This window comes from Nuphar pumila, chromosome 6 (assembly GCF_984573655.1).
Source record: "Nuphar pumila chromosome 6, dmNupPumi1.hap1.1, whole genome shotgun sequence".
Taxonomy (NCBI): Eukaryota; Viridiplantae; Streptophyta; class Magnoliopsida; order Nymphaeales; family Nymphaeaceae; genus Nuphar; species Nuphar pumila.
This window is the reverse complement of record NC_143254.1, coordinates 28797288-28813042: the sequence shown is the minus strand read 5'-3', so window position 1 is coordinate 28813042 and position 15755 is coordinate 28797288. Positions and strand designations below refer to the sequence as shown.

The 15755-nt window shown below is 35.1% G+C and overlaps 1 protein-coding gene across 2 annotated transcripts; it reads left to right on the top strand.

Moving 5' to 3' along the window:
* Positions 1-676: 676 nt before the first annotated feature.
* Positions 677-13939, top strand: LOC149834501 (uncharacterized). Of its 2 annotated transcripts, none has more exons than XM_090010159.1 (9): positions 677-808; positions 1841-1990; positions 4139-4185; positions 5622-5760; positions 6077-6151; positions 6607-6728; positions 6816-6891; positions 13519-13578; positions 13680-13939. In XM_090010159.1, exons 2-9 carry the CDS (start codon positions 1850-1852, stop codon positions 13806-13808), a joined length of 789 nt encoding a protein of 262 aa, XP_089866285.1. In that variant the 5' UTR covers positions 677-808; positions 1841-1849; the 3' UTR covers positions 13809-13939. The 2 variants fall into 2 exon arrangements, with proteins under 2 accessions (XP_089866285.1, XP_089866284.1); XM_090010158.1 differs by having other exon boundaries at positions 4097-4185.
* The last annotated feature ends 1816 nt before the right edge of the window (positions 13940-15755 follow it).

The window sequence follows — 15755 nt, the reverse complement described above, 5'->3', positions numbered from 1 at the left end:
CTTTGGGCCGCCCATTTTGTGTTGTACATCATACAGACACTTATAAATATCGGCATTTTTCTCAAAATGCAAAAAAAAAAAATCATGAGAAATTCCCTGGTGGATAAAAACGTAAATATCGGCAAATATCACCAGAAATTAACTTTTTCTTTTGTACAAATTGGAGAAATGTTTGCTGCCCTTGTGAGTTCCAAAACCCCTAGTTAAAATTTTTTAATTTTTGATATTTTTTATTTTTTCACATTTGACCCTCCAGATGTGATCTATATCTTTGGTTTAACAGAAACTAGCCCTCATGTTTTTCTGATGTTTATGTTTGATTTTCCAGAGATTGAAAAATGAACGTCTTATAATGTATCGAATTTTTAATTTAAAAAAAAAATCATATTTCATATCGAAAGAATGGGATCCAAAGATTGACTGTCACTGTTTTGACCAGGGTGAACAGATCCATGGGTCAGATTTGATCCAAATGATCTTCCCCATGAGTTCTATCCAGCGGGTTTGGAACCCGGAGGGTAGCCAGTATTTACCCGTAAAAAATACTTTTTTATTTTTTAAATTATATTTTGCCCCAAAACTCAAGAAAAATACAAGTTTTTAATTTCTCACGAGAAAATAGATGACGTTTTTTTACCGTTTTAAACTCTATGATCCCACACGAGACAGAGAGACAGAGAGAGTCCGTTTTTCTCGGGGGCGTCTCATTTGGTTGGTTCAGAAACTTACCATGCCTATAACTTTCGGCTCTTGAAGGAGTCCCATGCAAGCGTACGCCTCCAGAAGCACGCATTGAGGCTCTCCAGAGGTACACGCCACCCCTTTCCTACCTTCCTTTCATGTGATGTGTGCTTTCAATCGATATCATAATCAAGTTGGTCCTTTTTAATTTTTATTCTTGCTGAATGGTTTGCATTCTCGTCACGAAACCTCTTGTGTCAAGCGTTTTTATGCATGGTTTGTTGGTCTCATCCTTGTGGGATACTCTTCTCTGCCGCCTTTATCCTGTGGCGATTGGTTCTTGGAGGCTCTTCTTCTCTGGTTTTCTGAAGATGGGTCTTCACAGAAACAGTGAGTTTTGTGATTTCAGATGGCTGGCAATGGTTTTCTGTTCGTAAAACATTTTGGGGTATCTCGTTTCTGGTGTTTGGCAGATGTCCCGGGAAATTGTTTCCTTTTTGGGCCTTGACCATGAATTTTTCTACTTGGGTGGTGTTTTTTTTTTTGTGTGTGTGTGTGTGTGGGTGGGGTGGGGGGGGGGGGGGGGTGGGGCGGGGGGCGGCAGAGGAAGGTTGTGGTTTGCTTCTATTGTATATTCTCTTTTGTAATTCGTGCTTGTGTGGTTATTTTCTCCCCTGTGGGTTTGGTGCGAACCCATATTTTACAATTTTTTTTTTACTTGGTCATTTTCATGATCATGTATTATATGATATCCAATATTTGTATAAGTTTTTATACAAGCTAAAAACTATAAGATCACTCATGAACTTGGTGAGTCGAAGAAAATTTACTTGTGACACGAAAGGAACCATTGTGGTGAAACTAATGCAGCTAGAAGTTTTTCTTTCTTAATGAACTTTTGGGGCATGAAGTACCAAGAATATTAATTTTCTGATGATGAAATTTATCATATCTAAGATCTAAAAAAATATAATAAAATCATTTTTATAGTATATGCTTGAAATTTCATAAACATAAAAAGTTGTATTCTTGGAGGGTTTGTAAGGCCAATTTGCACAGGTCTAGGCAGATTTTAATTGTATCTAGGTTTTAGAATATTTTGTTTTGTGTTTTTCCATGTTCAAACTTGTAGATATACTGATGGAGTTTATGGATCAAGGAATGCATAATGATGCAGATTTCTAAAACGTCAGTTATGGCAATCAAGTCTTATCAATACCAAGCAAAGTTGCTGCTTAAGGACTATCTGCTAGCAGATACTTTTATTCCATATACTTCTGTCATTGGTGGAGTCATCTTATGCAAAGTGGTAAACCTCTTTACTAATTTTAATATAAATACGCTACAAGATTATTTGTAAATTATTTATTCACTCGTTATCACTAGATATTGGTTATTCGTGTAAGTGTTAAAAATTTGTTATTATTGTCCCTTTGTTGAAATAAAAAAATATATATGAAACCTGGATTTATATGCTGGTGAAGATTAAGCACTCATACAAATGATATGTTCTTTTAATGTCATATGTAGTCATTGCTTGTCTTATAAACAAAATTTTGGAAGTCATATAAAAAGATGTTTGGATGAAGACATAGTGACAAATGTCATTCTTAGGAAAATCTTATGATATGTTCAAGAATAAAAAATTTCTAAGGAAAATATCAGAAAAATATTGGTGTATATAAAGTTATATAAATTATGTACAGAAATAAGCTTATGGACAATATAAAAAATGCAAAAATAGTTCTTTATCACGTTAATGAATGGGTTACATCATGTTAAAAATGTGATATTTCCAATATAGGTGTTTTTTCAAAATATTGCATTATTTTGGTAAGATATTGGCTACTGAAACTATCATGTTAAAATCATGATATTTTTCAAAGTATATATGATATTTGTCACATAAGATAAAGGGATGATGTCAAGGATATGAATGCTTTGAACCTCACCGAGGACATGGCGTTGGATAGAAATGATTGGAGGAAAAGGATTCTTGTGGAAGACCCAAAATGAATTTCTTTTTTGGTTCATATCGCTGACCCCAATTGTTTTGGGATGAAGGCGTAGTTGTTGTTGTTTGTTGTTGTTGTTTTCCCAAAATCAAAGGTCTAATTACTCTGCTTTCATGCTGAATGTATACTTGTTGCTGTGTATTTCATTTTTGTTGGCAACTAGATAGGGATAATTTCCATCTACACTGGCAGCTCATTTGCAATAGAAATAACTAATAATTCGGGTTTAGTTTGCTCCTTACTGAAAAGGAATGATCATTTTACATGATATAAAAAAACAAAAACTAAAAAAGAGTTTCAATGATGCTAAAAGCTCTAAAATAAGCATGTATAGATAGGATGCATGTTAGCCTGTGCTACAACCAGGTAAAGGATATCATATCAAAGCTTCACCAAATATATCCCGTTAGGAAAGTGTGCAAATTGTTCATTTGTTTTACCCTTTATTTTTTGAATTTTTGTCCAATATTATGGGCTCATGAGACGCACAATCAAAGAGCCAGAAGAATTTAGGAGCATTGGTCAACAGGTGTCTTGAGACCATTACTGCATTTAAGTGGAATAATTTATCTATCATCATTCAGGAACTAGCGTTACTTTTTCTAAATATTTTACTGTGAAGGGGTAGGCCTGGAATATATTTCTTTATGGTTTGGATTGTTATTAGTCAGATTTTATTTTCTTTCAAGCAGTTGAGTTTTGTTGCTTTTAGTTTGGAATTGCCGCTTTTCTTTCAAGAATCTCTTCTCATACATGCCCACGATTCTGGCAACTATGGGTAGTAAACTTGTAATGCAGGCACACTTAACTCTGGTCAAAAATTTGGGTGCTCATATAGCAATTCTACGTATGATAGAGATAAATATTATCTGCAAAATAAGTGCATAACTCTTGTGGAGAAAATAGTCGTTGGAAAACCTTTGCCAGTTGCAAATGGAGACAATCGGATAGAATTCACTACCATTTCTAGGAAAAAATTCAAGTTATTAAATTTAGAAGATGATTTGAGCAGTTAGTCATGACGGTTTTCAATTAATGGTGTTTTCCTTTTAAACAATCCCTTCGATATAAAATCTGACATTAAAAAATATTAGTAGGGGGAAATTTTTTATGCTAGTTGAATAATCACATCCTGGAACTGGATAGAATCTGCTTGGTCTGGATCCACATACCACATTTGTACTTTTCCCTTCCTTTATTGTCTAACCTGAATCAGGAAGCCCCAGAATTCCACTTGATGTGTAATCTAAACAATTCATTGTGAGGACTGTAACAAATATCTCATTATTATGTGCTATGTTCATGGGAAAATGAAAACATTAGCATTTGGTGTATAGCCCCTTGCTGGTTTTAGTTGTTCATTTTGTTTGCTAACTATTGAAATGTTTATTTTTCTTCAGATATATGATCTTACACAGCTTTTCACTTCTTGGTATTACAAGGGCTATGCTAGTCTTGCAAAAGTTCAACGTGTTGAATGGGCCAACAGGTACTATTTTTTTTTCTTCATGATTCTTTGCATGCAGTCTTTTAGGTTCATTCTTGATAATCATGCAATTTTTTGTTTATTTCTGTGTTTTTGTGGAAAACATATGGTGCATGTTGGCGAGTTTTTCATGATTCCTTTATCATTCAATGACTCAGGCAAGCAATTGGGGTGATAAAAATGTGTTTTTAAGAAAATATTTTGACAGCTTGAAGATTCGGAACGAGGAGATATGGAAGAAGGTAGGCGTTGCACCCATTGAAAATAAGATGAGAGAGAATCGTTTACGGTGGTTTGGACATATTCGGCGAAGGCCTAATGATGCTCCAGTTAGAAGGATGGAGAAATGGGAAAACATATTAGTTAAAAGAGGTCGGGGTAGGCCTAGGAAGACATGGATGGAGGTGATAGGAAAGGATATGAATGCTTTGAACCTCACCGAGGACATGGCATTGGATAGAAATGATTGGAGGATAAGGATTCATGTGGAAGACCCATAATGATTTTCTTTTTTGGTTCATATCGCCGACCCCAATTGTTTTGGGATGAAGGCGTAGTTGTTGTTGTTGTATTTTGACAGCTTGAACTGCATCTTCATATGTTTTCTTTAAAGATCTTGTTATTTCAAAGTTGATTGTAGCTTTTGTAAATACTCATTGCATGTGCATTTTATGTTTCTTTTCAACAATGTGGAAAGTTATTATCATAGCTCTATCAGTTTCTTATAGAGTACTTTCTTAACATCCTCTCTTTCTACTATTACATAGCTGTATCAATTTTTTTGTTCTGATTTTCTTGGGTCCTCTCTACCATAATATAGTTCTATTATTTTCTCATAGCCTGCTTCTCATCATGTTAAGAGACCCTATCATGTTGTGGTAGGATCATATAAATTATTCGAGTCCCCAGTCTAGAGCATGCTGCTATGGATCACAGCCCGGTACGCATAATTGAAAATAGCTCTCACTGGGGTACCTAACCTTGCATAAGCCAAATGGCCATGGTCATGACACAACCAATGCCAGATAGGGCACGACTTTTACGCAGAATGGTCAACACCATCTCAATCACTTCATCCTTATTTCCGATAGGCAAGCTGGTGGATAATCCCTTTGGCATTCAAACCCAGACCCCTTGGTTGTGATAGTGCAATCTAACCATCCAGCTACCTCATTCACCCCTCCATCCATATTTCCTTTATGATCTTGAATCTTATATTTTGCTTAACATTATTTTTATTTTTATAATGTGTTATTGGCATGATTGACGATCTTCATTTTCAGCTTGCTCATTTATAATTGTATGCTTGCATAGGCAATAAATATACCATATATCATAAATATATACATGCATACGTACATATATATGCAGAACATGCACACACATTTATACTTATACTTTTTCCCTGCTAATTCATTTGTTATTGAAATACTCTTCAGGGGGATTTCAACTGCTCATGCTATTTTTATCTCAACCATGGCAGTATACCTAGTGTTCCTCTCAGATCTATTCTCTGATGGCGAAACTGGTGGCCTCATCATGTTGCATAGATCCTCCATTTCTGTTTTTGCTTTGGGGGTAGGTCCCCATTCTTGTTCATTTCGTGAAGATTGAATAATATGTCCTTTTAACCAATCTAAGATGCACTGATATATGCTTCATGTGTTTTTTGGTTTTTAATCTGATATAGTGATATGTGTACGGTTAAGCTAAAACTTGAAGGTATTTAGTTGATATATTTTTATTATGGTTATATGTCTATGATTTGAGGATTTTGAATTCTTATTTTTTATCATGTTCTAGATTTATTTCTTGTTCTTTGGTTTTTGCCAAACTATCTTCTACATTGTTTAATATTCATCTTTGTGATGAAGTCTCATGTACCTCTTTGCAGATATCAGTTGGCTATTTCATCGCTGATCTAGGAATGATAATTTGGTTATATCCTTCTCTGGGTGGAATGGAGTATGTAAGTCCATTGTTTATGCTCTTTCTCTATGTTTTTGTTGGACATAGATCTTAAATGCTCCATGCATGCAATTATTTGCCCTGGCTATTGGCTATTTGAACGTGAATCCCACTGAGTTAAACCTTAATCACTGAGTGAAACAGTACAAAGTCAAGCTTTTTCATTTAAAAGATTTTTGTAGCCAAGCTTGGCATAGCCTTTGATATTGTGGAATAATTTTATATCCTTTTTGTTAGAAGTGTTCATTTTCCAAGTGTTGTCTTGGTGGGTTTCATGTCTTTTGGGGTGAAACAGAGAAATTTACAGCTGTTCAAGTAAACTTTCATCGAATGACTCAGTTTTCATTCAAAAGAAACTAGTTTATTTATGTGATGAAATTCTTGTTAACAGTCCCTGTAAAGAGATTAATATATTCACATTTCAATGTTTTAATGACAAGTTAACTGTATGTTCAGATTGTACATCATTTGCTCTCTGTGGTTTCGGTAGCTTACTCTATGTGTTCGGGAGAAGGCCAGATATATACACTCATGGTTCTCATCTCTGAAATGACAACTCCTTGTGTCAATTTGAGATGGTAATCTTGAAGAAATTCTGCATTGCTTTCTTTTAACAAGCTTTCTTGGTTCTCTGGTTTGACAAGGCTTGCATTTCAAATGTGAAGGTATCTTGACACAGCAGGTATGAAGCGGTCAAGGCTATACCTTCTGAATGGAATCACATTGTTTTTCACATGGCTGGTATGGCAATTCTTTAATTTTTTTGCTCACTTGATGCATATATATATATATAGGTAAATATTGGCTACCAACGAAGGTAAGGAACTAATGAGTATAAATCACTATTTTCTTAAAAAATTACCAATTTTTTGTAGATCAAATGTTACGGATCTGATCTACATGGTTTGTTTAGTAGGAAACTGTTAAAATGTCTCTCTCTTTATGTAAATATATTTACATATATATATAAAAAGAGATACATATACATATATACATGATGTATATATGTATATGTATCTATCTTTATATATATATATATGTAAATATATATATTTCCTTTTTCTTGTAAAACCAGCAAGGGTATTTTAGTCATTTCTCTTTTGCGCATATTCATAATTATGAATATGTTGTAATTCTTTTTGTATTTTTTACTTTTCTTCTTTTTTTTCTTTTTGATTGTTGACTCAAAGTCAACCTTGGAGGGCTCAACACTAGCTGTTGAGCCCCTCCAAGGCTCCTTTTCCTCTTATAAATAGGGGAGTTCCCCCTTTGTAAAAGATACTTCTTGGAGCTTTTGTTCTCCATTCCTCTCAATAAAATTCTTTATATTTTGTATGCCTTTGTGCATTTGAGTTTCTTTATTGTACCTTTGTGTACATTTGTTCTAAGTGTTCTTGTGCATTTGTGCACATTGGTGGTGTTGTGCTTATCGCACACTTTATCTCATTTTTGAGATATTTTCACATGGTATCAGAGCTAGGCTTGAAGGAAAAGAAGATCGTGCTTTTTTCTCTCTTCGTTGGAGTACCTCGTAAAGCATGCCATTAAGTTGTGGTGGTTGGAGTGAAGACTCGGCTCTTCATTCTATATTTTAGAAGCTTCCTACATCAAGAAGGGACTCATTTCGCATTGTGGTACGCATTTATTTCTCTTTGTATCCTCTCTAACGGGCGAAAAGGATTCTCACTTCTCTTGACTTCAAATTGAATGGAACGAATTATCATGTATGGGCCGGGAATATGGAGGCCCATATAAAAGGAAAGGGTCTTTGGGGATATGTTCAAGGAACTATTCCCGAACCCGAACCAAAAATTACTACCCTTGAGAGAGAGGAGATCAAGGTTCTTGAGGGAGAAGAAAGAGAAAAGGCTTTTGAAGATTACAATAAGAAGCATGAAGAGTGGGAAATGAAAAATTACAAAATACTCTCATGGTTCTTCTCTTCGGTTGAGACCAAAATTAATGCCAACATTCTTAAGTTCAAAAAGGCATATCAAGTATGGGAATATCTTGAAAGAATGTATACTTCAAGAGATTTGTCTCATAAATACTATCTCCAAAAGAAGACTTTAACCCTTCAACAAGGAGAAATGTCCGTTAGAGAGTACTTCGCCGAGTTATCCACTATTTGGGATGAGCTTGCCCTCCAAGAACCTAAATGGAGTGGTGAGGCTATTGAATTAAGGGCCAAACAACTAGAAGAGGATCATTTCTTTAACTTTTTAAATGGGCTTAGACCCGAGTTTGAACAAACTAGATCCTCTCTCTTATCTTCTTTCTCTTCCCTTCCTTTGGAAGATGTGCTTACCAAATTAAGTGGAGAAGAAACTAGATTGGGAATAAATAAAACCAATCTAAGTGTGTTGGCCGTTCCCTCTAAAGATGAGGATGAGGGTGCTTATGCCGTCTCAAGACCGGGGAACAATGTTAAAACCTATAAACCCCCTCATTTTAACAAAAATCAAGGAGGAAGAGAAAATGGTGGGCATTATGGAAGAAGAGATTATAGTAAGATCATATGCCATTTTTGCAAAGAACCGAGTCACATTAAACCGGTATGCCCTAAATGGAAGAAGATGGTGGCTATGTCTACTACTTTCCAATCAACCAAGGAGGAAGGTCCTTCTACTTCCAATCATGCTACTTTGTCTCTCAATCAAATCATGGAAGCTCTTCAACCACTCCTCAAGGGATCCGTTTCCGGAGCCGCCATGACCACCTTCTCTCCTCCCGGTAAGACTCTTTGGCTCTTAGACTCGGGTGCATCCTTTCATATGACTCCAAATGTTTTTTCACTTTCTAAATACTCAAAAAATTTGTCACCCTCTTTTGTCTCCACCGCGGATGGGGCTTCTCTTGAAATAAAAGGAATTGGTGATTTTGAAAGACAAGGTTTTTTTATTCCAAAAGTTAGATTTATACCAAAACTAAATTTAAATTTGCTTTCCGTCTCTCAACTATCGGATCATGGGTGTGATATCAAATTCTCATCAAATAAATGTTGGATACAGGATCGCCGGTCCGGGAAGTTAATTGGGGAAGGCTCTAGGAAGGGAGATCTTTATCTCATGGAATTTCTTCAAATTCCAAAAACCTCTTTTTGTAATGTTGCCCAACATAAGGATATAAATGTTTGGCATAAACGTCTTGGGCATCCAAATATTGTCAAGCTTTCGTATTTACATTTTGCTAAAACCTTATGTAAAGACAATTTCAATTGTAATGATTGTATTCTTGGTAAAATGAGAAGCTTACCTTTTGGACAAAGAACTATGTTTTCAACTAAGCCTTTCGAAATTGTGCATTCGGATGTTTGGGGACCGGCACTCGTTGTGTCTAAGGGAGGTTTTTCGTATTATGTTATTTATGTGGATGATTTTTCAAGGTATAGTTGGATATACTTCCTCAAACATAAACATTAGGTTTTCTCTACTTTTAAGGTTTTTCACATGTTAATACAAAATCAATTCAATAGTAAATTACAAATTCTTAGAACTGATTCCGGAGGAGAATATCTCTCAAATGATTTCAAAAGTTATATTGAAAATAATGGGATTGTTCATCAAAGGTCTTGTCCCAAAACTCCGCAACAAAATGGGTTGGCCGAACGAAAACATAGACACATAATTGAAACTACAAGAACTTTGTTAATTTCTCAAAAAATTCCAAAAAGATTTTGGGCCAAAGCGGCTCTTGCATCGGTTTATCTCATCAACCGACTTCTATCCAAAAACTTGAATCAAATATCTCCATATGAAATCTTGTATAAAAAAGAACCCGATTACAATAGGTTAAGAATTTTTGGTTGTAAATGTTTTGTTCTCACCGATAAGAATGATAAATTATCTCCCAAAGCTATTCCTTGTGCGTTTTTAGGATATTCGGAAACCCAAAAAGGTTTTAGGTGTTATGATACTAAGAATGATAAACTATATGTTTCAAGAAATGTAACCTTTTTAGAAAACATAAGTGGTTTTGAAGAACACAAAACTCATGAAGATAATGCCGATTATTCTTTTTTGTTTGAACTATTATCTAGAAATGAAGATTTTTTTAGTGATGATGAATTAAATGAGAATGAGGATATAAGTGAAAGTATTCCTCAAACCATTCATGATGAAGAAGAAATGATAAATGAACCAATTACCTATACTCATAGAGATAAAAGCACTTTTAGAAGTGCAATAGAAAAATATAGTGACCTTAGTGAATCTTCCAACAACTCTCGAAGAACTGAAAGATCTAGGAAAAATCCTTCTAGATTTATATCCTATGAGTCTTTTTCTCCAAAGCATAGGGCATGTCTTAGTGACATTCACTCATATCAAGAACCTAGAAATTTTAAAGAAGCTAAGGAAATAATAGAATGGAGGGATGCCATGGACAACGAACTTAGAGCCCTCAACAAAGCCAAAACGTGGGTTTTTCAATGTCTTCCAGAAGGAAAGAAAACAATAGGATGTAGATGGGTTTTTAAAGTCAAAACCAAGAGTGATGGCACTCTCGAAAGATATAAAGCCCGTCTTGTCGCAAAAGGATATAGTCAAGAATACGACATCGATTACGAAGAAACCTTTGCTCCTGTTGCACGAATGGTTACTGTAAGGTGTTTGATCACCATTGCATCTATTAAAAAATGGAATATTTACCAAATGGATGTTAAAAATGCATTTCTAAATGGGGACCTTAATGAAGAAGTTTACATGGATGCTCCTCCTGGTATGAACGTACCAAAGGGGAAAGTCCTTCGTTTGCAAAAAACGCTTTATGATTTAAAACAAGCCCCTAAGGCTTGGTATGATCGATTTAATGATGTGATGGTTCAAAATGGTTTTTCCTCATGCTACACTGACACTGCTTTGTTCGTCAAAAAGTCTGATGCAGGAATTGTGATTTTACTGTTGTATGTTGATGATATGTTGATAACAGGTAGTGACATAAAGGGCATCAGAAACATTAAACCCACTTTAAAAGAAAGGTTTGAAATGTCAGACCTGGGGTATCTGACTTACTTTCTTGGTATCGAGGTAGCCTACTCTCATAGAGGCTATTTTTTGTCTCAAACTAAACTTGCCTGTGAGATTCTTGACAGATCAGGTATTACTGATGATAAAATCTGTGAGACCCCTGAAATTGTGGGATCAAAAATGAAGATTGATGATGGGAAACCTTTGGAGGATCCTACCCCCTACCGACAACTTGTGGGATCTCTAATATATCTTAGCATCACAAGGCCGGACATCTCTCATGCCATGCATACTGCAAGCCAATTTCAGCATGCTCCTACATCCGTTCATATGAGTGTCGTTCTCCGAGTTGTCAGATACTTAAAGGGAACTTTAAACATGGGAGTTTTCCTTTCCTCATCTTCTGAGTTGAATTTAATTGCATATACTGACTCTGATTGGGGAGGTGAACCAAATAATCGTCACTCCACTACAGGCTTTTGCATTTTTTTAGGTGAATCCCTGATCTCATGGAGATGTAAGAAACAACAGAAGGTGTCTCTATTATCCACCGAAGCAGAATATCGAGCCATGGCGTCTACAACTATGGAGATTGTCTGGATTCATCAGTTGCTGCAAGACATGGGGATTCCAATTCAAGAACCCACAAAGTTGTGTTGTGATAATAAGAGTGCAATCTATATTGCTAAGAATCACATGTTTCATGAGCGGACAAAGCATATTGAGATGGACTGCCATTATGTCCGAGAGGCCTATCTACAAAAAGTCATCGATCTTCCTTATGTAACTTCAGAATATCAGTTGGCAGATTTCTTCACCAAGGCACTTTGCTCTCCAAGATTCAACTTTCTCCTTAGCAAACTTTCGGTCATTGTGCCCTAAGTTTGAGGGAGGGTGTTAAAATGTATCTCTCTTTATGTAAATATTTACATATATATATAAAAAGAGATACATATACATATATACATGATGTATATATGTATATGTATCTATCTTTATATATATATATATATATATATATGTAAATATATATGTTTCCTTTTTCTTGTAAAACCAGCAAGGGTATTTTAGTCATTTCTCTTTTGCGCATATTCATAATTATGAATATGTTGTAATTCTTTTTGTATTTTTTACTTTTCTTCTTTTTCTTTTTGATTGTTGACTCAAAGTCAACCTTGGAGGGCTCAACACTAGCTGTTGAGCCTCTCCAACGGTTAGAATTCTAACCGTTGGAGGGGCTCCAACAGCTAGTGGAGCCCCTCCAAGGATCCTTTTCCTCTTATAAATAGGGGAGTTCCCCCTTTGTAAAAGATACTTCTTGGAGCTTTTGTTCTCCATTCCTCTCAATAAAATTCTTTATATTTTGTATGCCTTTGTGCATTTGAGTTTCTTTATTGTACCTTTGTGTACATTTGTTCTAAGTGTTCTTGTGCATTTGTGCACATTGGTGGTGTTGTGCTTATCGCACACTTTATCTCATTTTTGAGATATTTTCACAGAAACTTGTGTTGAATCATGTGATTTTGACAAGTAAATAGGTTTTTAAAGAGGTTCAAAAATCAACAGCCCACAATATGCCGAAATTTTATAGCTCAAAAAGTCACTTTTTTGCAACAGAAAAGCATGAACCAAGGCTTGATCCTTAGCAAACAAACTATGTTGAACACATCTATATGGTTAGATTGAGTTGATATAATTTGCACGTATGATTTCTAGCTCATTAGTTCCTTATCTTCGTTAGTAGCAAATATTTTCCCTATATAGTGGTAGCTACCTGCCACTTTTCTAGCCTACTGCCTAAGGCGAGCGATGGGTGTTTTCATGTTATTTTTCGCAAATCTGACCCTTCAGATGTGTTCGGCAGGGTTGATTTGCTAAGAAAAGACACTTGGATCATATTTTTTTCAATAAAAAGAGTATGATTTTTTAAGCCTTGAATGTTTATGAAAATTTTAGATTTTTTATTTTTAAACCTTATAAAAATCTACCTCAGAATCGCGTTTCTTATAAAATCAAGCATGTAAAGCACATCTGTACTGTCAGATTTAAGGAAAACATGGAAAAACCTTTCAAAAGCCTTGTAGGGTAGCGGTAGGCAGCTACCACCTATATATATATATATATATATATATATATAGAGAGAGAGAGAGAGAGAGAGAGAGAGACTGATTTTGAGCATGAACCTGCATTAGATTTGATGGTGCTCATCTTGCCCCGAACAACTTTTTACCATACATGATAGCAAAAAGACTTTATAGGACCATACTCTTTAGTGTTATTATTTTAGTGGTAAGCCTTCATCTCTTGGTTTCACCATGTTTGCAATCATTTAATCATCCCCATTTCTACACCAGTACTAGTACATCATTTGGCTCAATGGAATTAAATAAAAAATTTGCAGGTAGATCGAATCCTTTTGTTCGTTTACATTTATCACCATATCTATTTGCACTATGATCAGGTAATATCTGCTAAAAAGGTTTGAGAATTGTAGTCATGGTCATTGTCATTATCATTTGTTTTCTTTACTCTGTTGATTAAGTTCCTCTTTATTTTTGACAGGTCAAGCATATTTCTGTCTTTGCTTTGTGCCTGGTATTTCTGGTTCCTTTGGCGTTGGCCATCATGAACCTGATGTGGTTTGGGAAGATAATTAAAGGATTAAAGAAAACATTAGCAAAGCGGCAATAAAATAATTAGCTTATGGCCCTTTTGCCATTTTTTCACTTCTGTTCCTTTACCATCTTCTTCTACGGCTCTCTCTCTCTCTCTAGATTGATGGTTGGGGCAGGTTAGGTTGGAAACAGTTGAATGAAAACTGATAGCCGTGCTTTGGTATTTGCTTTGTTTAGATGCAAAGGCTGTACATGGGAAGAATATATATATATATATATATATATATATATATATATATATATATATATATATATATATTTTCTTCCTTTTGATGTAAAATATTTTCAGTTATAGTAAAAGCATCGTACCTTCTTTCTCAACTCCAGTTCACAGAGCACTTGACAGTGGTGTGTGTGCTCAACTTTTGCTTGTCATCAGATTTAACACCTTCTGGTTGACATAATTTATTGGTTCCCCGACTAGAAATGGTGCTTAGCCATTGGATTAACTACAATGTTCAATTGGTTGCAGCCTCTTTGAAAGCCAAACATATATTTAAGCATCATTGGAGTCTTTTCTATAGGAATAAGCATCATTATAGTTTATGTAATTGTTGGTTTGTGTGTTAGAAGCACCCGGCAGGGTAATCATCCGGCAGGGTAATCATCCAGTTACGCATGATCGATCGACTATGTTTTTTTGAGATTGACTATTATTTTGTTTGGCTTATTTCTAGTCATGTATGTTTTAACAATCTCAAGGATTTTGAAATATAGTTGTGTGTGTGTGTGTGTGTGTGTGTGTGTGTGTGTGTGTGTGTGTGTGTCACGTGTGTGTGATAATTGCTAGGATTGGTTGAGAGACATGTATAGCTCTCAGGTGAAATGTATAGCTCCATACTTATCGGTTAATCACTTGACTGTTTGCCTTTGCCACCATGGTCGTTAATATATTGACAACTTATCGTTTGCTACTCATATCGTGTATCGGCTATTTATAGCTTTTATATCGTTAATTTATCAGAAACCTGCTACTATTAAAATATAACCATAAATCAATAAATTTGAGTAATTAAATCATTTCTATTGGTGGCAAAACATTAATTAAACCTTAAAGAATAATATAAAAAATTAAGATAATCTACATACAAATAAGTTATATAGATTAAGACCACCCTTACCAGTTGTTACCACATCAATGATCAAACCTACTGAAGATTTTTTTTTAAAGAAAAAAATACTAAAGAAAATAGCATGTGTTGCTCCAAATCCTTCCATTGATTTGGATTGTCAAATTGCTTGGCAACTGCTAGGGAGATTGAGATATTTAAGACATGAGCTTCTCCAAGTAGTCAAGCACAACCAGTCTAATTGAAACGTAAAACTTAGAAAAAAACAAGATAATAAAGGAAAATTAGAAGAAAAAAAAAACTTTCTATATAATGAGTTAGAAAATGTCAAGCAATTTGAGGATTGGTGGACTTCCCCAACTGAATCCCTCATAAATAGGTATCTTAATCTGCATCATTTGAACATTGAAATCTCAAAAAAACAGAATAAAAAGGCAAAATATCGTGGTATTAGCTCAAAATATATCGTGATATATCACAATACCTATTTTTAGTTGATATTTTAGGAAATATACAGGTTCAACACTAATTGCCTATTTATCGTGATAAATCGGCTATAAATATGCGATACCTTTACTATATTTGGCACACAACATGAGTTATAGCAGGATGGTAAGATCACACTGTCATACCCGACGGGTCTCGGCTTTGAATTCCATGGGGCACCCCCCCCCCCCCCCCCCCCCCCGCAACGCACACACACATACCACACACACAAAAAAAAAAAGACCAACATTACAAGCTTTGGCTTTCATCCCCTGCTGATGAGCTTGAGCGACCAAATTCCAATTATGAATTGTTGTGAAAAAGTATTTTACAAGATATCTTAAGTGCTCTTGTATTTTTAAGTATAATATAATCTGCCAATGGTGAAAGTTCTTAGCCACAACTTG